Source organism: Rhinatrema bivittatum, chromosome 3, assembly GCF_901001135.1.
Source record: "Rhinatrema bivittatum chromosome 3, aRhiBiv1.1, whole genome shotgun sequence".
NCBI classification, from domain to species: domain Eukaryota; kingdom Metazoa; phylum Chordata; class Amphibia; order Gymnophiona; family Rhinatrematidae; genus Rhinatrema; species Rhinatrema bivittatum.
In genome coordinates, this window is record NC_042617.1 from 225,199,473 (window position 1) to 225,220,757 (window position 21,285).

Sequence of the window (21,285 nt, forward strand, 5' to 3'; positions counted from 1 at the left end):
AGCTGGTTGTCAGGACAGCATCTTTGGCCAGACTGTCCTACGAAATTTGTTTCCAGTATAAGAACCCAATTCTTCCTACATAGGGCCCACTGTGAATTTCCGGCTGCCCCTTCATTGCCAACAGCATCCCTGTTGTTGTGTCTGTTGCACAATTTTTGGGTGCTGGTTGGCCTGCTATGTTCTAAGGCAGCATTTAGCATGCTTTTCACCTATGTGTGAGGTCTACCATCCTGCTTGTCCTGGGAGATATGTAACAGGTGTTCGCCCAGGACAGCAGGATGTTAGTCTCAAGAAACCCGCCTGCCACCCCGTGAAGTTGGGTTAGGTTACGTTTTCTTATTTTATTTTTTCGCTCTTGGTATTTTGCTGTAAAACGAGACTGAAGGGGAACCCTATTGGCCACAGGCTTAGTGGCATGCTGGGCATGCTCAGTGTGCCAGTCAAAGTTCTAGAAACTTTGACAAAAATATTCCGTGACAGGGCTCCATCTGACGATGTCACCCATGTGTGAGGACTAACATCCTGCTGTTCTGGGAGAACACTTGTTACAGGTAAGCATCTCTGCTTTATATACCGTCATTTCATGTGAGAATCACTAGATTATAACTGTTTACAATTAAAACATACAAAATATAATGTGTATTACAAGGTGGATAAACATTCAAAGATATAGAGGTAAAACAATGGTAGATATCAAACATGAAGAGAAGGCTGGATTACAGGGGATTGCAAGGAGGGATTATTGTACAATATGTATGGTTATCTGTTTCATGGGAAAATGGGTGCTTCTGTCAAGTGGAAGGCATTTTTTAATAGACAAGTTTTTAAGTCACTTTTGAATTGTTGTGTCCCATGGCCGTGGGAGGCCACGACCGTGGTCCCCTACCTCGTCCACGGCGGCCACCCGCCGCGGCAGCTTCGGGGAAAACCTCTGACCGGGAGCTCGTTGCCCCGGTGCGGGTCCCCGGCCTGACTCTCGGGTGGAGAGCCGTCCCTGCTCTGCCCCCACGCCGTTCCTGCAGCCTTTCCTCCGTGGAGGAAATCCAAGATGGCCACCGCCATCTTTAGGCGCGGGGCTGCGCCTCCTTCACAGATTTAAAAGAACCTGATCCCTTTAACAAGCTTCACCTGTCATTGATCAGCCTGAGCAGGGGAAGTATAAAGGGAAGCTTCCTCTGCTCATTCTCTGACTTGGCAACGTCCTCCAGCGCTGTCCAGTCTGCTTGCTTCGGTGAGTTCCTTGAGCTTCGGATCCTTGTTCCTGTAACATTTGGTCTTCCCGGTTCCTGATTTCGGATTGGCTTATGCTGATTCTCTGGTGTGTGACTCGGATTGGCAAGTGGTGATTCTCTGGTGTGACTTCGGATTGGCAAGTGGTGACCCCTCTGTGTGTGACCTCGGACTGGTCAGCGATGACCCTCTGGCACTTGACCTTGGACTCCTCCTGGACTCCGTCTCCAAGGGCCCGCCTAAGTCCCAGCGGTTTGGGTCCCTACGGGCTCCTCCCGGGGTGACCGCAGCCAGGGCGAAGCTCCAGTCAGCCCTTGCACCAATATCGCGACCCCTCTGGGTCCATCTAAGTCCCAGTGGTCTGGGTCCCTACGGGCTCCTTCTGGGGGGACCACAGACTTCCAGGGGTGAAGACACAGCTCCTCTTCTAGTCTCATCACCTGCCTGCAGCCGCTTCCATCTTCAGTGCCGAGGGTCAGCTGTTCTCCTCTTCTGTTCTGCCACGCCACCCGGCGAGAGAACCTACGGATCCTCCGCAAGGTATACCATCCTCTCATCGGCCCAAGGGTCCACAAGCCTGAGCATAACAGATTGCCAAGTCCATGGACCTGGCGGGGGTATCTGCCCACCAGGCCATTCCCGGAATGGCCCAGCGCCTGAAGGATCAACAACAGACCCTCAATGCCCTGGTCTCTGCGGTACAGGGCCTGACCCAAAGCCACGAGGCATTACGGCTCGCGAACCCTACGCTGCCGTCTCTGCCTGGGGCTCAAAGAGGTTGCCCTACCCAGCCACACACCGTCCAGGCCTCCAGGGACGACCAGGGGCCAGTAACGCTTACTCAACTCCCGGCGCCTTCTCGATATGCCGGAGATGCAAAGTTGTGTCGAGGATTCCTCAGCCTGTGCCAGGTCCGTTTTTCCTTGTTGCCTGCGCAGTTCCCCAGTGACCTGGTCAAAACCAGCTACATTATGTACCTACTCGACAGGAAGCCTCTGATCTGGGCTTCTCATCTGTGGGAGAGAAGGGGCCCTATCTTCGAAAACTTGAGTCAGTTTCTGTCTGCCTTGCGACAGATTTTTGATGAACCCGTCCGCAAGCCCACTGCGGTCTCGGAATTGCTTCGATTACGACAGGGTACTCGGACAGTTGCCGAGTACATGACTTTGCTTTTATTGCGGCGCGGCAGGCCATCGAATAGCCACCTGCCCAGCACGACCGGAAAACTCTCGGGCCTAGGACCTGAAGGAGGTCTCGTCCTGGGCCGTACTGCTCCCGCACCTCCACTAACGTTGCCAGTGGTGTTATCCTCGACAGATGGGGAGTTCTACATGCTAGCTCTAGTGGGCGCCGGCGCCGGCGGCAATTTTATAATGAAAGGCCTGGTGGAACATCTAAAGATTCCACAAGTTTGTCTCCCTGCCCCTATGGTTATTTCCTTGATCCAAGGGAAGCCTCTTCCAGAACGGGTGACACACACCACTATCCCCGTCTAGCTGCGGGCTGGGGTCCTGCATCAAGAACAGATGTCGTTCTATGTCCTGGAGTACGCCATCCATCCGATTGTCCTAGGAGTACGAGCCCCAGTTCAATTGGAAGACTTTGCAGCTGTCTCGTTGGGGCCCAAGCTGCCACGGCAACTGCCTCCGCTCTGTGGTTCCAGCATCCTACCCCATAGTTTCCACCAGCCTTCCAGGCCTGCTAGCCCCTTATGCCGCATACGCGGATATTTTCTCGAAGCAAAGGACAGAGATACTTCCACCCCATCGAGCATTCGATTGTGCCATCCAGCTCCTTCCTGGCACTGAACCTCCTCGGGGTCGCACCTACGCCCTTGCCCGCAGAGACGCAGGCTATAAGCGAGTATATCAAGGAGAACCTGGAGAGGGGATTCATTCAGAAGTCTAAATCCCCGGCCGGGGCTGGCTTCTTCTTTGTCGCGAAGAAGGATGGGAGTCTTTGCCCCTGTATCAACTACCGGGTTTTAAATGCCATTACGGTCAAGGATCGTTACCCCTTACCCCTTATCTCGGAGCTCTTTGACCGGCTACAAGGTGCCAGGATCTTTTCCAAATTAGACCTCCTAGGGGTCTACAACCTCATCCGAATTAAGGAAGGTGATGAGTGGAAGACGGCCTTCAATACCCGAGACGGCGACTATGAGTATTTAGTAATGCCGTTCGGGCTTTGTAATGCTCCCACGGTGTTCCAGAACACCACAAATGAGATATTCTGTGATCTCCTATACAAGTGCGTACTGGTGTATCTGGATGACATTTTAGTATTCTCAGATTCCCTGACTGTGCACTGTGAACACATCATCCAGGTGTTGCAACGTCTCCGAGAACACCAGTTATACACAAAATTGGAAAAGTGCCTCTTTGAGAAGGAGTCCCTTCCCTTCCTGGGATACATCATCTCCAACGAAGGCTTCCGTATGTACCCTCAGAAGCTGCAAGCCAATCGGGAATGGCCCCAGCCGTCCGGGCTGAAGGCACTCCAACGATTCTTGGGGTTCGCAAATTATTATCGATCGTTCATTCCACACTATGCGTCCTTAGTGGCTCCGATGACGGCCCTGACCCGGAAAGGCGCGGATCCCAAGAAGTGGCCTCCAGGAGCGGAGAACACCTTTCATCGCCTCAATGAGGCGTTCCTGCAACAACCATACGTCCGGTTACCATCCTAAGACCAATGGCTTCGCAGAGAGAACTAACCAGACATTGAAACAATTCCTCCGAATATATGTCAATGAAAAACAAGATGGCTGGGCTAGCCTGCTACCCTGGGCCGAATTCGCACTAAATTCCCATATCTCTGCGGCTACGGGATCCTCACCGTTTTAGATAGTTTATGGGAGACAGCCTCGACCGCCACTGCCTGTCCCCACCACAGTGGCATCTCCAGTAGCCCAGCTCTCTGCTGAAGAGCTGCACCACCTATGGATATCCACGTAGCGCACCCTGATCAAGGCCAGCCCGGCAGCTAAGAGGTATGCAGACCAGCGCAGGAGACCCTACCCACCTCTTCGACCGGGCCAAAAGGTTTGGTAAAGTACGCAATTTATCCGCTTGAAGCTGCCATCATCGCGACTGGCTCCGCGATTCATCGGGCCGTTCCCCATCATCCGGCAGGTGGGTGCAGTCTCATATCAGCTTCACCTCCCTCCATCTCTTAAGATACACAATACATTCCATGTCTCTGTCCTGAAGCCTCTGGTATTGTCGTGGCCCTCCAGCACGCCTCCAACTCCCCAACCTGTCGCCTCTGAAGATGACCTCACCTGCCAGGTTCGGGAGGTCCTGGATGTGAGAAAACATCGCAAGAAGTGGGAATATCTGTTGGCATGGGAGGGCTTCGGCCCCAAAGAAAACTCCTGGGAGCCATTGGCTAACATCCTGGACCGGAGTCTGTTAGACCAGTTCCACAGCGACCACCCGGCTAAACCCAGGCCTCCAGGGAGGCGCCCTAAAGAGCTGGGTACTGTTGTGTCCCACGGCCGTGGGTGGCCACAACCGCGGTCCCCTACCTCGACCGCAGCGGCGACCCGCCATGGCAGCTTTGGGGGAAACCCCTGACCGGGAGCTCGTTGCCCCGGCGCGGATCCCCGGCCTGACCGTCGGGTGGAGAGCCGTCCCAGCTCTGCCCCCATGCCGTTCTGCAGCCTTTCCTCCGCAGAGGAAATCCAAGATGGCCGCCGCTATCTTTAGGCAGGAGGCCGCGCCTCCTTCACAGATTTAAAGGGACCTGATCCCTTTAACAAGCTTCACCTGTCCTTGATCAGCCTGAGCAGGGGAAGTATAAAGGGAAGCTTCCTCCGCTCAATCTCTGACTTGGCAACGTCCTCCAGCGCTGTCCAGTCTACTTGCTTTGGTGAGTTCCTTGAGCTTCGGATCCTTTTTCCTGTTCCGTCTTGGTCTTCCCGGTTCCTGACTTCGGATTGGCTTACAGTGATTCTCTGGTGTGACTTTGGACTGGCAAGTGGTGACCCCTTGGTGTGTGACCTCGGACTGGTCTGCGACGACCCTCTGGCACTGGACCTTGGACTCATCCTGGACTCCATCTCCAAGGGCCTGCCTAAGTCCCAGCGGTCCGGGTCCCTACGGGCTCCTCCCGGGAGGACCGCGGACTTCCAGGGCAAAGCTCCAGTCAGCCCTTGCAACGATATCACGACCCATCTGGGGTCACCTAAGTCCCAGTGGTCTGGGTCCCTACAGGCTCCTCCTGGTGGGACCACAGATTTCCAGGGGTGAAGACACAGCTCCTCTTCTAGTCTCTTCATCTGCCTGCAGCCGCTTCCGTCTCCAATGCCGAGGGTCAGCTGCTCTCCTCTTCTGTTCTGCCTCGCCACCCGATGAGAGAACCTACGGATCCTCCGCAAGGTATACCATCCTCTCGTCGGCCCAAGGGTCCACAAGCCTGAGCATAACATGAATTTATTTTTATCTGTTAAAGTTCGAAGTTCTTCTGGCATGGAATTCCAAAGTTTAGGGCCAGCAATTGAAATCATTATATTTCTAGTCTCTTTAAGTTCAGGATTTTGAGGAGGCCTTTATGCTATGATCTGAGGGTTTGCAGTGGGTTGTGAGGTTTAAAAATTATTTCTAGCAGAACGTTGTTTTTCAGATTAATGTTATTGAAAATTATTGTTAGATCTTTATAATGAAATCTTGACTATATAGAAAGCCAATGTACAGCCATCAATATTGGGGTGATCACATTTTCTTGCTCCAGTCAATAGCTGTGGCATTTTGTAGAAGTTGCAGGGGTTTTAAGTGGCTAGTTGAAAGACCTAGAATTAATGAATTACAGTAATCAAGGTTAGAGAAAATGAGGGGATTATAAAACTGTTCTGAAATCAGTTGTGTTTAGTAATAGTTTTAATAAGCTCAAAATCCGAAGCTTGTGGAAACCAGATCTAACTAGTTTGCTTATGTGGATTTTCATTGTTAAATTGTAATCAATTTGGACCCCTTGATCTCTCACTTGAGTTGCAGGTATTATTTTGCAGCTTCCAAGATCTATCCCTAGGGGAATAGTTTTTTGTGGGTTGCGGCTCAACCAAATTATTTCAGTTTTTTGGGGGTTCATCTAGAGTTTACATTGAGCTAATTTTTCTTTTATTTTAATCATATATTCAGAAATTAGAGATGTATATTCAAAAGATTTTGTTAGAGGGATATAGAATTGTAGGTCATCGGCATATAGGAAAAAGTTTTTAAACCTATGTATGTTAGTAATTTGTATATGGGCAGCATGTAGCTGTTAAATAATGTTGCTGATAGGGCTGATCCTTGTGGTATGCCAGTTGTGGTTTGGAAGGTGTTGGACAAGTAATTGTCGAGTTTTACTTGGAATGATCTGTCAGTGAGGAAAGAGATGAACCATTTTAGAACAATTCCATCAATCCCAATGTTTTTCAATGGTTGGCACAGCAGGTTTTGGTCAATAGTGTTGAAGGTAGCTGTTAGATCAATCAGGACTAAGCAGTATGAATCATTTGAGTCAAAATCTTGTAAAATAGGATCAGTTAAGGATTGAAGAAGTATTTCAGTTGAGTGGTTATTATACCCCTTTATGCATGTACCTTGTCAAATTAATAGTGCATTATTTTTCTATATTTTTAGGTCATACTCTTAGTTTTTGTGGCAGGGAAGACCTGCTTGAGTTAAATATTCAGAATTGATCAAATCTCAAAAGGGAGGGAGGTGTGGCCTTTCCAGAGCTTCAGATATATTACTAATCTGCCTAGCTGACGTGCCTTAGAACTTGGTTGGAAACAGATGAGCCGTAAATTTGGCTCCCACTAGAAAGGGGGGGTGTTCGGAGGGTAATAGTCTGGTATCATAGCTTTATTTAACCCCTACTTCAATAGCATATAGAACTTTGAGTAGATTCAACCCTATTCTAGCTCATAGTCTTAAAACTTGGCATATGGTCAATTAAAAAGTAGGGATTATATGTACTGAAACATCATACATGATTCCCCTAGTTTCACAAGCCACTTTCTTTGTAGTCATGGAGGAGTGGGACGAGAAGGGGTTGAAATTTTTGGCTCAGCTTTTTTCAGATAATTAGGCTAAGCGCTTCTGTGATTTGGTGACAGAGTTTGCTGTCTTTTATTATTCTCATTGGGGTAGATTTTAAAAGGTGCGTACACATGTACGCCCAATTTTATAACGTGCACATGTTATAAAATTGGGGGTCGGTGCATGCAAGGGGCTGCACAATCATGCACCTTGCGCACGCCGAACCCACTCTGAGCCACGCTGCCTTCCCCCGTTCCCTACCTTCCCCCCCCTACCTTTTTTGTCTTCTTTTTTTGGTTACAAAACTTACTTCAGCCCTGGGGCTGAAGTAAATTGCATGCGATCCCCAGCACAGCGGCTGTGCAGACACCTCTGGCCCCACCCTGTCCCCGGGCCACCCCTTTTTACAAGCCCCAGGATTTACGAGCGTAACCCTTTGAAAATCCGACTCATTATTTTTTATCTTCAGCTAAGAGGAGATAGTACTAATATGCTGTGTATAGATGAGGATATGGAGGAAAACGAGGGACTTGAAGGACTTGTTTGTTGTAAAGTGAGCGGTAGACAAGGTAAGTGTAAAACATTGATAAGACAGGTGAAGAGAGAATTTGAAATGAAGTTGACCATGGAGGCAAAAACTCATAATAAAAACTTTTTAAAATATATCCAAAGCAAGAAACCTGTGAGGGAGTCGGTTGGACCATTAGATGATAGAGGGGTTAAAGGGGCTCTTAGGGAAGATAAGGCCATTGCAGAAAGACTAAATGAATTCTTTGCCTCCGTGTTTACTAATGAGGATGTTGGGGAGATACCAATTCCGGAGATGGTTTTCAGGGGTGATGAGTCAGATGAACTGAATAAAATCACTGTGAACCTGGAAGATGTAGTAGGCCAGATTGACAAACTAAAGAGTAGTAAATCACCTGGACCGGATGGTATGCATCCAAGGGTTCTGAAGGAACTAATAAATGAAATTTTTGATCTGTTAGTTAAAATTTGTAACCTATCATTAAAATCATCCATTGTACCTGAAGACTGGAGGGTGGCCAATGTAACCCCAGTATTTAAAAAAGGCTCCAGAGGCGATCCGGGTAACTATAGACCAGTGAGCCTGACTTCAGTGCCGGGAAAAATAGTGGAAACTATTCTCAAGTTCAAAATCGTAGAGCATATAGAAAGACATGATTTAATGGGACACAGTCAACATGGATTTACCCAAGGGAAGTCTTGCTTAACAAATCTGCTTCATTTTTTTGAAGGGGTTAATAAACATGTGGATAAAGGTGGACCGGTAGATGTAGTATATTTGGATTTTCAGAAGGCATTTGACAAGGTCCCTCATGAGAGGCTTCTATGAAAACTAAAAAGTCATGGGATAGGAGGCGATGTCTTTTCATGGATTACAAACTGGTTAAAAGACAGGAAACAGAGAGTAGGATTAAATGGTCAATTTTCTCAGTGGAAAAGGGTAAATAGTGGAGTGCCTCAGGGATCTGTACTTGGACCGGTGCTTTTCAATATATATATAAATGATCTGGAAAGGAATAGGACGAGTGAGTTTATCAGATTTGCGGATGATACAAAACTATTCAGAGTAGTTAAGTCACAAGCAGACTGTGATACTTTACAGGAGGACCTTGGAAGACTGGAAGATTGGGCATCCAAATGGCAGATGAAATTTACTGTGGACAAGTGCAAGGTGTTGCATATAGGGAAAAATAACCCTTGCTGTAGTTACACGATGTTAGGTTCCATATTAGGAGCTACCACCCAGGAAAAAGATCTAGGCATCATTGAGGATAATACTTTAAAATCGTCGGCTCAGTGTGCTGCAGCAGTCAAAAAAGCAAATAGAATGTTAAGAATTATTAGCAAGGGAAAGGTTAATAGAACGGGAAATGTCATAATGCCTCTGTATCACTCCATGGTGAGACCGCACCTTGAATACTGTGTACAGTTCTGGTAGCCACATCTCAAAAAAGATATAGTTGTGATGGAGAAGATGCAGAGAACGGCAACCAAAATGATAAAGGGGATGGAACAGCTCCCCTGTGAGGAAAGGCTGAAGAGGTTAGGGCTGTTCAGCTTGGAGAAGAGACGGCTGAGGGGGGGATATGATAGAGGTCTTTAAGATCATGAGAGGTCTTGAACGAGTAGATGTGACTCGGTTATTTACACTTTCGAATAATAGAAGGACTAGGGGGCATTCCATGAAGTTAGCAAGTAGCACATTTAAGACTAATTGGAGAAAATTCTTTTTCACTCAACGCACAATAAAGCTCTGGAATTTGTTGCCAGAGGATGTTGTTAGTGCAGTTAGTATAGCTGGGTTCAAAAAAGGTTTGGATAAGTTCTTGGAGGAGAAGTCCATTAATGGCTATTAATCAATTATACTTAGGGAATAGCCACTGCTATTAATTGCATCAGTAGCATGGGTTCTTCTTAGTATTTGGGTAATTGCCAGGTTCTTGTGGCCTGGTTTTGGCCTCTTTTGGAAACAGGATGCGGGGCTTGATGGACCCTTGGTCTGACCCAGCATGGCAATTTCTTATGTTCTTACATATGATTAAAAAGTTTTACTTATGCATTGGTAAAGAGATCAGAACAAAGGGGCAGTCACCATAACTAATTGCTTCCTAGAATAATGATTTACATATAGAGCTGGATTGGATGGATTAGAAATAGATATGGCACGCAGCCACTCAGTATCTTTTTTCAAAAAGTAGGGAGTTTTTATAAAAACTACTTCATTGAACATATCGCATGCCTGTATTCTTTGTTAAATTCAGTGCTAATAGCCCTTTATACTGGTGTGGATGTGGTAAGGAAAGAAACTACTATCACATATGGTGGGATTGCCCATTAGTGTGAATGTTTTGGGAGCAGATTTCAACTAGCATTTTGCAGATTTTCAGTCATTCCTTCCAAGGGACCCATGTATTTGCCTTCTGGAGGGACAGAACATATATGAGGGGGGGTACAGAAACTTACTAATCAATTACTGCATGCAGCACACCTCACCATTGCACACATGTGGAAGCATGTTGCTAGCTGAGAAATTAAGTTTGCTGAAATCGCTGTACTAAAGCAAATGACTCTTAGAGAACAAAAGGAAACTTAAAACACTTGGACAGTATATTGGTCATGGAGACAGGGCAGAGTAAATGCTTGAATAAACTTGTTGTATTTTTATTGGTTATGCCTTTGTATATTTTATGCTGTACCAAAAATGTGCCTGGTTTATAATAAGTTAAAAATAAAAATAAAAAATACATTTGTTTTGAATAAATTGTTTCCTTTCTCTCTCCCAACCCTATTTAAAACACAGTCTAAGCTTATTATAACTTTTTCTGTCTTTATAGTAATTCTTGTTATGAAAACAATTAAGCGAGTGATGCATATTATATGTACATGATCAAAACAAATATGTTAATTATGATGTGTCCCCACTCTTTAATAATGTTGTTTTATTCTGTGCTTGAAGGTCCTCGTAGATTTTCTTGTGTTCAGGCTGATAAACTGCTGATGAGAATGCGATCAGTTGCAAATGATGAACTTACAATGATGATGCAGAGAAGAATGAGCCAGGAGAATCCTGTGAGAGCCACCGAGACTGAATTTGTACAGAGGATGCAGAGACTAACCATTTTAGCAGTTAATCGGTTAATTTACCAAGGTAGGCATAGAAGATTAAATAATATAATTTGTGGAGGGAGAGGTGTTTTCTCAAGGATTATTTTGTTTTCTCTATTGACAAACAGGGCTGAAAATAGCCATGTCACATGAACATAAGAACATAAGCTCCCTTTTGGGACCTTTCCACTGTGGATAAGTATTCCTCATCGGTTGTGCGGTATTAATTGGGAGTTCCCTATAATTTTCGTATAGACATTTTAAGATAACTTGAAAAACCAAGCAAACAAAAGATATGCAGGATTTATTAAAAGTAATTCAGACCCCTATGACAAACGAGATGGTACAATATATGCCTACTCGTAAATAGAGGGTCTTGCATAAGTATTTTGGCGACAGAGTGCTGTATGTAAAAAAGAGACCAGTACATTATTTTATTGGTATTGTTTACATTGTGGTGTATTGGAGTACATAGTGTGTGTGTGGGTATTTGTGTGATTGATATCGTGATTTAAGCGCCCACATGGCGACGCCGGAAGGGGAGTGGAAACACATATTGAGTTTTTCAGACTCACAAGTGGCTGCAGTAGCCAAACAGTTGTCATTATTTGGACCTGATGAAGAAAGAACAGTAGACGCATCATGGGATGATCTGACCTGGGCATCTAAGAAGCTGGTACGGGCTGAACTCCATCAAGCCACTATTGTTGAATACATCAAACAGCAGATGATACCTAGAGGGCTAAGAATGCAAAAAGGTCCTCTAATGTTTCAAGAGGATTCTGAATTTGTATCCAGGTGGATCGCTATACTGAATAAATGTTCCTTAGACCTTATGGTCCTAATTGTTGAGAGGATAGCTGTTTCAGTAACGGAATGTAAAAAAGAAGTTGATGATATTCGGACGAATTTACAAAATACATATAATGCAGAAATGATGGAGACATCCATGAAACAATTGGAACAAACAGTGGTACAATTTAGGAATCAGTTAAAACAGTTTAAAATTCAGAAATTCCATAGGGATGACACAGATTACAAACAAGACAATGTTTACTTTTGGAAGAATAATAAAAAACAATCCAAAAAGGGTCCACATGTGACTTTTCAAGACTCGGATGAGTCTAATAGTAGTGGTGGGGATGATGATAAGGATAAAGAAAAAGATAAACATAAACAGCCACAACCTTTTTTAGGCCCACCCCGAGAGAGTTACCGCTCACGTCCCTACAGAGGCAGGGCTCGCACTCGTCCTCCAGATTGGGAATCAGCTCGCACAAGAGCGGCAGAGTGGGAGGGCCCGTTGACCAGAGCGCAACAGCAGAATCAACAGAGGTTCTAGTTCCGGACTCTTCATCTGTGATTAATATCTCACAGTTTGCGCTATCTGAGGATATGGTCCTAGCTTTGGAAAAAGGCTTATCCTTCGTTCCCTCTACTAAATATGATTCTTTCCAGACACATGTGGATCTATATCGTTTTTTTAGACGCTTACAACTTAGGCTGTTTTTTTGTGATGCAAATAAAGGGAATACATCAATTATAACACCTAAATCTACTTGGCTGCCTCCAGGGCCTGTAGATCCTGCTATTTCTACTTTTATCTCTTTGGTACTTAGAGATTTAGCCACATTAGAAAAACGTCAAGATCTACATAGAGTATGTTCTTCATATGACTGGAGTTATGCTCAAGAATGTGCCCTTAAGCAACTCACGAACAATCATGATGTGGTGGTGAAACCTGCCGATAAGGGTGGGGCAATAGTCATCCAAGACACAGATCCTTATGTAACAGAGATACAGCGACAATTGAGCGATTGTAAATATTATCAAATTTTGTCTGTTGACCCTGTCGAATCCCTTAGAGATAAGATTGAAACTGTTGTACAAATTGGTCTCGATAGGGGTTTCTTGACTTCGAGGGAAGCACGAGCACTTAAGTCCAACATCCAATGCATCCCGTGTTATATACCTTACCTAAAGTCCATAAGAACATTCAGGTTCCACCAGGTCGTCCTATAGTAGCAGGGTGTGGTTCTATTTTAGAACCACTCTCTAATTTTCTGGATTTCTTTTTGAAGCCAGCTGTATTAAGATCAGTGTCATTCCTGCAAGACACATCTCACATGCTCCGATTACTTCAAGAACGTCCACCCTTACCTGAGGGGTGTTGGTTAGTGACTTTGGACATCACTTCGCTATATACAAATATTCCGCAGAGCGAAGCATTTGTTCTTGTACAGAATATTTTGCAGAACCGTCCTCGACCTCACTGGGTACCTACTGAATTCCTTTTGGAACTATTGAAACTGGTATTATTTAAGAACTATTTCAGTTTTGATAACACCTTTTATTTGCAGGTACAAGGGGTAGCGATGGGGGCTACAGTTGCCCCAGATATTGCTAACCTTTACGTAGCAGATTTTGAGGACAAATTCTTGTATTGCTCAATTTGGTTTGAACATATTTTGATCTGGCTGCGTTATATAGACGACGTCTTTTTTGTTTGGACGGAAAATCTAGACATGCTTCAGCAATTTCTAGAATGGCTAAATCTTCAAGATTCGCACCTCCAATTCACAGCACATTTTGATCAACATTCTGTTGCCTTCTTGGATATTCTGATTATTAAAGAAGGTTGTTCTGTCATAACCTCCTTATTTAGGAAGGCTACGGATCGCAACCAGTATCTCAGGTATTCAAGTTTTCATCCGCAAAGGCTGAAGGATGGACTCCCAATTTCACAATTTCTCCGGCTGCGTAGGATATGCTCGTCCTTGGATGAATTTAAAATTCAAGCTGGTCTTCTTTCCTCAAGATTTACCCAAAGGGGTTATCCATATGGGGTTATAAAAAAGGCATATAAGCGAGCTTTATTTGCGAATAGACATCTTTTACTACAATACCAACAAAAGCCCTACAATCAGGATCTCACATGTACTTTAAAATAGTCCCGACATGTTAATGAGGTTGTTAGTATTGTGCGTGAACATTGGAAGGTGCTATCATTACATTCAGTCTTTCAGACGGGCCCCAGATTTGCCTATTTCAGAGGTCAAAATATTAGGGATCGTGTTGTACATTCGGGCTTTGTGTCTATTAAGAACGATTTTCCTATTGGTGGGCATCAGACCTGTGGAGGTTGTGACATGTGTTCATTAGCCCTTACAGGAGAAGAATGGCAGGCTCCTCATTCTGGGGTAGTTATACGCCATAAGAAACCAACTACATGTGACTCAATGGGAGTCATTTATGTGATACAATGTCCTTGTAAGCTAGTGTATGTGGGCCGTACAAAGCGGAAGATCCGTACTAGGCTCATAGAACACAGAAGTTGCATTAAGACATTGAAAATGGCAGCCCCTCTTCTCCAGCATTGTAATAATGTACATCATGAGTTTACAGATTTGCGTTGGTCTATTTTAGAACAAGTGCTCCAGAATCCAAGAGGAGGAGATATACAAGTAGCACTGAATCGCCGTGAACATTACTGGATCTTTTCCTTGAATACTGTGGACCCTTATGGACTTAATGAGAGAATTAACTGGTATTCTCTCATTTGATTGTGGACACTTAGGATTTGAAGATTCTTCTGATTTAAATATTTGATTCTTCCTTTTTCGTTAGAAGAGGACCGGATGGGAAACTTCAAACATAGCTATTTACTCAGCGTATAGTGGATTTAGGACGCAATGGAGGACTGTCCCTTTTTGACATACGCACCGCCGTGAACACTGTTGGATTATTTGAACAATTGTGATTCTCCTACCAGATCATGCATATCGAGTGAGTGTTGATTTTTTCCATTTTTCACTTTATAATCAGCGCCTGTCGCGTATTAAAGTTTGGATGTCTCTGATTTAAATAATTTAAATAATCAAATACTTTTTCGTCGGAAGAGGACCTGATGGGAAACTTCAATCACGTCTACCCACTAATCGTATAGTGGTTGTAGGACGTAATGGAGGACTTTTAGTTTGGACATGCGCAATTTCCTTGTAACAGCGTTCCCATTAAAATGAGGACCTGATGGAAGACTTTTTGGCGATACATACTAATACAGCAGCGTGAGTCGCGGGAGGACGTGATAGAGATCTTCCTCCGAACCCTCCCGGAAGGGGAGGTAACAAGTTGGTGTTTCCGGAATAGGTGGATAAAAGGAGTTCGGGCGTTCGCCATTGTCAAATTGAGGCGGGTGAAATTATAGCCCGCATTTGAAAAAGTATTTGCACAGATGAAATTGCCGCATTAACGGTATTGAGAAGGATCGTTGAATTGGTGACCCATGATTTCCCCTGAAGCAGGAATGCGGTCAGAAACATGGCCATGTGGGACTTTTGGGACCTTTCCACTGTGGATAAGTATTCCTCATCGGTTGTGCGGTATTAATTGGGAGTTCCCTATAATTTTCGTATAGACATTTTAAGATAACTTGAAAAACCAAGCAAACAAAAGATATGCAGGATTTATTAAAAGTAATTCAGACCCCTATGACAAACGAGATGGTACAATATATACCTACTCGTGAATAGAGGGTCTTACATAAGTATTTTGGCGACAGAGTGCTGTATGTAAAAAAGAGACCATTACATTATTTTATTGGTATTGTTTACATTGTGGTGTATTGGAGTACATAGTGTGTGTGTGGGTATTTGTGTGATTGATATCATAAGAACATAAGAAAATGCCGCACTGGGTCAGACCAAGGGTCCATCAAGCCCAGCATCCTGTTTCTAACAGTGGCCAATCCAGGCCATAAGAACCTGGCAATTACCCAAAAACTAAGTCTATTCCATGTTACCATTGCTAATGGCAGTGGCTATTCTCTAAGTGAACTTAATAGCAGGTAATGGACTTCTCCTCCAAGAACTTATCCAATCCTTTTTTAAACACAGCTATACTAACTGACATCTCTTTAGTTCAGTAGAACTACTGAACATGTGCAGGAGTTCCCACAAGTGCGTTGTCTCGTGAGCCTCTCAGTCTCTGATTGTCTGCACTTCAGTATGACTATGTACTCTCTCTCTCTCATGAAATTGTTTTATATTAACTGTCAGGCTTTGTTTTTTTTCACATTTTTATCACTGCCTATGCAATCCCTCTATACTATTTCATGCTGTAAAAAAAAGTAGTAAATAAATAACTTTGTTTTCTTTTCCATTGGTTTTGTTTATGGAATCCGTGTCTGATAGATACAAGGTACGCCGATGCAGGGTGCTCTAAGTCATCGATGCCCGTGATTTACCGCAATATACGTTAGTATGCAAATATCACATTTGCTATGCAAGTGAGAGGAGTTTAGGTGCAGTTAATGGTAATGAGCAGCTCTTAACGTCAAATGTAATAGAATAATGCACAGCAATTTAGGTTTTAACACCGGAAATAACTACACCTTTTTTCTGTGCATTGTGCCTCCTTTAGCAGCCAAAAACGTTTTTATCACAATTGGCAGTTCATAGATAGAGAGAGAAAGAGAGTACATTGTACAGATTTTCTCTTCTTTTACTCTTCATCACTCCAAATCACATAGAAACTTCACTGCTGGCAATTGTGCTGTTCATACCTCTGACTGTGCTTGTAAAACTGCCCCCCAAAACCTATCCCACTACCAAAACCTCACCTCAAGTTACTAGTAGCCCCTCTTACAGTGGTATAAATAGATAATTTATATGTGAGCCTCTGCAGAGGCGCTCGCTCTCTCTCTCTCTCACCAGAAGCCCAAATCACAGTTTGTTGTAAAACCCTGTTCGGTCAGTTAACGCAGCATGCAACAGACTTCTCAGTGTGCAATGTGAAAATAGTGCAGGTATGATAAATTTAACTCGCATTGCGAAAAAATACCTATACGATACTGGAAAAATTATCTTAACCATGCCCTTTTTTTTTTTTGCGGGCGCGGTTTTCACTATGTTTATAGCGAAATGATGAAGCTAGGCTTTAGTATGCTTCATATCTGTGTGACAGTTTTTACTGCCGAAGGACAATCAGATTGGTTTACTAGTTCCTGTGGTATTCTTCAAGGATCAGTTTTAGCAGCAGCGCTATTTAATATCTATTCAAGGCCTGTGTGTTCAGTTTTAGATTAACAAGCTCTCTAATTTTGAATGTTCGCTGATGATTTGCAGCTATATTTTACGTTAAGGGGAAAAAATGCCACACAGGGACAGTAAGTTTAAAACAGCCATGTGGACATACATGAAAGCACAAATGCTGGCTCATGCCCAAGGACACGACCATTTTATAACATGCACACGTATATGCATGCATCTTATAAAATCGGTTGGACACGCATAAATGTGCACACCATATGCTGCTTCTACTACGTAACTGGGGGGATTTTAATATACACCATGAAACGCTGTGTCAACTTTCTTCAGTGCCTGCTGAGTTCTCATCCACCTCCAAGAGGACATTCAGACGAGTCTCTAAACGACCGGCCTACAAACCAAGAAGGTATTATCCTCCGGCTTCCCGAGGTCGCCCTTCCAAGCCTTATCAGAAGGGTCAGTCCAGGCAGTCCTGGCCTCAGAAGACCCAACCTGCTCCTCAGCCAGGACCAGCGTCAGGGTTTTGACTCCTTCCTAGGGAGCATAGGCCAACCTCCACTTCCGTTGATACACGTCGGCGGTCGTTTGTCCCACTTCACCAACACTTGGCACACAGTCAACATCGATCAGTGGGTACTTGAGGTAGTCACCTCAACTTCCTGACTGTACGGGCGGACTCCCCACCTCAACTGACGTGGGGATCGTCCGACCACTCTCGCCATCTGGAAGAGGAGGTTTCAACCCTCCTCCTGTCCCGGGCAATAGAACCGGTGCCCCTCTCCCAACAGGGGCAGGGGTTCTATTCCCGGTATTTCTTCATCCCAAAAATGTTAGGTGGCATTTATCCAATTCTGGACCTTCGCGCCCTAAGCAAGTATGTACAAAGAGAGAAGTTCAAGATGGTAATCTTGGGGTCTCTACTTCCTCTTCTTCAAAAAGAAGAATTGGATATGCTCTCTATATCTCCAGGATGCATACACACATTTCAATTATTCCGTCTCATCGCAAATTCCTGGTCAGCCCTCGTCACTTCCAGTACCGTGTACTGCCATTTGGCCTGGCGTCTGCTCCATGAGTATTCACCAAGTGCCTAGTGGTAGTCACAGCCTTTCTCAGGAGTCAGGGTGTCCATGTCTACCCTTATCTCGACGATTGGTTGATAAGGGCCCCGACTCAGCAAGCTGCATTGGCGTCTTTGCATCTCACTCTCCATACCCTGATCTCCCTAGGGTTTCTAATCAACTATCCCTAATCCAAGATAGTTCCATCTCAAACCCTATATTTTATAGGGGCCGACCTATACACTATACAGGTGAAAGCCTTCCTCCCTCAGGATCGGGCTTTCACCCTGGCTTCTCTGGTGCATCTCTTACAAACTCGAGTATCCTCAACTGCCCGTCATGTCCTCATACTGCTAGGCCACATGGCATCCTCAGTGCATGTCACTCCGATGGCTCGACTAGCTATGTGAGTCATGCAGTGGACTCTAAAAATCCCAGTGGGGTCAACCTTGTCAGCCAATGTCCAGCATTGTTCACGTTACCACACAGCTTCGACTATCACTGGCCTGGTGGATGCAACACTCCAGTCTAACTCAGACTATAGAACCTCAAATTACCTTGACAACAGATGCCTCCAACCTAGGGTGGGTGCTCATGTCGGCAACCTGCAGAATTGGGGAATCTGGTCTCCAGAGGAAGCCAACACCAGATAAATTTCCTGGAGCTTCGGGCAATCAGATATGCCCTCAGAGTATTTCAGGATTGTCTCTCAAACAAGACCATCCTGATTCAAACCGACAATCAGGTGGCCATGTGGTACATCAACAAACAAGGGGGAAAGGGATCCTACCTACTGTGTAAGGAAGCTGCATAGATATGGGCGAGGGCCCTTTCCCACTCGATGTACCTCACAGCCACCTACTTGCCGGGTGTGGACAGTGTGTTGACGGTCAAGTTGAACCGCGCGTTTTTCCACACGAGTGGTCTCTCAACCCCACGGTTGCGGACTCAATATTCCAAAGTTGGGGGTACCCTCAAATAGACCTCTTTGCGTCAGTCTACAATTGAAAGTACAAAAATTCTGCTCCCTCACTCGCAGTCACCACTCACAACCGAGAGACGCTTTCACCCTCTCGTGGGCCAGCGGTCTCCTCTATGCATACCCTTCACTTCCAGTCATAACAAAGACTCTCATGAAGTTATGTAAGGACAAGGGTGTAATGATTCTTATAGCCCCTCACTGGCCATGCAGGTTTGGTTTCCAATCCTCCAGGATTTATCAGTTCGCCACCACAATCCTCTAGGAAAGTATTCACTTCTGATAACTGAGAACAACAGATGCCTGCGCCACCCCATCCTCCAGGCCCTATCTCTGACTGCCTGGATGTTGAAAGATTTACTCCAACCTCGACCTTTCAGAGTTGGTGTCCCGAGTCCTCGTAGCTTCACGAAAGCCTTCCACGAAAAGGTCTTATAATTCAAAATGGAAGATGTTTACAGTATAGTGTACGATGGACTGTCTCTGGCACTTGTTGGAGGCAGGCCTCAAAACCTCCTCCATTAGAGTGCATATCAGCGTGGTAGCCGTGTTTCATAAAGCCGTGGGGGATGTTCTTATTTCGACACAACCCTTAGTAACATGCTTTATGAGAGGCTTGCTCCACTTAAAACCTCCACTATGCCCTCCGGCCCCTGCTTGGGACCTTAACGTAGTTTTAGGACAGCTCATGAAACCTCCGTTTGAGTCTCTCCACTCCTGTGATCTCCGTTATCTCACGTGGAAAGTAGTTTTCCTTCTCGCTATCACTTCAGCTCGTAGAGTTAGTGAATTGCAGGCATTAGTTACCTACCCGCCTTACACTAAAATTCTGCATGACATGGTAGTGCTCCGCACTCACCCTAAATTTTTACTAAAAGTAGTGTCGGAATTTCATATCAATCAATCTATTATCCTACTTGACATTTTTCCCAGGCCCCATTCAAACCCAGGAGAATAGGCTCTGCATTCCTTGGACTGCAAACATGCCTGGCCTTCTATCTAGACCGCACGTCGGCCTACAGGAAATCCACTCAGTTAGTTGTTTCTTTCGATTCCATCAAATTGGGATATCCTGTGGGAAAGCAGACCCTCTCCTACTGGTTAATGGACTGTATTTCTTTTTGCTACCAGCAAGCAGGCATTCCGCTGCAAGACCGTTTAAAAGCACACTCTGTCTGCCATAGCGACATCAGTAGTGCACCTTCGTTCGGTGCCACTTGCTGATATTTGCAAGGCTGCTACCTGGAGTTCTCTTCATACCTTTGCAGCCCATTATTGCTTAGATAAGTCTGGCACACAGGATTCCATCTTTGGCTAGTCTGTTCTACGCAACTTGTTTTCTGTTTAACTTCCCAACATCCTTCCACCGACCCGTTTCAGGGTTCAGGATGCCCTCCTAACCAAATTCCACCCCTGTTGTTGTGCCTGTTGCACGTCTTTGGGTGCATTTGGGCTTTCCTCGGGCATCCTCAGCTCGGTACTCACCCATATGTGAGGACTACCATCCTGTTTAACATAGAAACATAGAAATATAGAAATGACGGCAGAAGAAGACCAAATGGCCCATCCAGTCTGCCCAGCAAGCTACGCACTTTATCAATTTTTTTATTTCCCTTTTTCTCTCTCCCACCTGTCACTATTGGCTTCCAGTACCCTCCAGCCCTAATTCCCCTCCACTCCACCACCAATGTAGAGAGCAGTGCCGGATCTGCATCCAAGTGAACATCCAGCTCAATTAGGGGTAGCAACTGCTGCAACAAGCAGTCCACACCCCTGCCCCATACTCTTACCCACCCCTGTTTTTTTTTTTTTGGAGATGGCAGCCCTCCATCCTTCCGCTCCGTGAAGGTGGAACACCAACCACTGGCATCCCGCTACATGAATGCCTTTGTGGCTACTGCCGCTCCGTGCAGTGTTTTGCTGCCTCCTCTTTATTCACGTCCTCTAGACTTGATGGATCCACAGTGTTTATCCCACGCTCATTTGAAGTCCTTCACAGTTTTAGACTTCACCACTTCCTCCGGAAGGGCATTCCAGGCATCCACCACCCTTTCCGTGAAACAATACTTCCTGACATTGATTCTTAGTCTTCCTCCCTGGAGCCTCAGCTCATGACCTCTGCTTCTGCTGATTTTTTTCTGATGGAAAAGGTTTGTCGTAGTCTTTGGATCATTAAAGTTTTTCAAGTATCTGAAAGTCTGAATCATATCACCCCTGCTCCTCCTTTCCTCCAGGGAGTACATATTTAGATTCTTTAATCTCTCCTCGTATGCATTCTGATGAAGACCCTTCACCTTCCTGGTCGC

General features: G+C 45.2%; 1 protein-coding gene across 1 annotated transcript in view; it reads left to right on the forward strand.

Moving 5' to 3' along the window:
• Positions 1–21,285, forward strand: part of LOC115087279 (lysosomal-trafficking regulator-like) — a 1,534,685-nt gene that overhangs the window by 866,078 nt on the left and 647,322 nt on the right. The window contains 1 exon segment of the mRNA XM_029594260.1: positions 10,744–10,935. Coding sequence (XP_029450120.1) covers positions 10,744–10,935 — 192 coding nt within the window.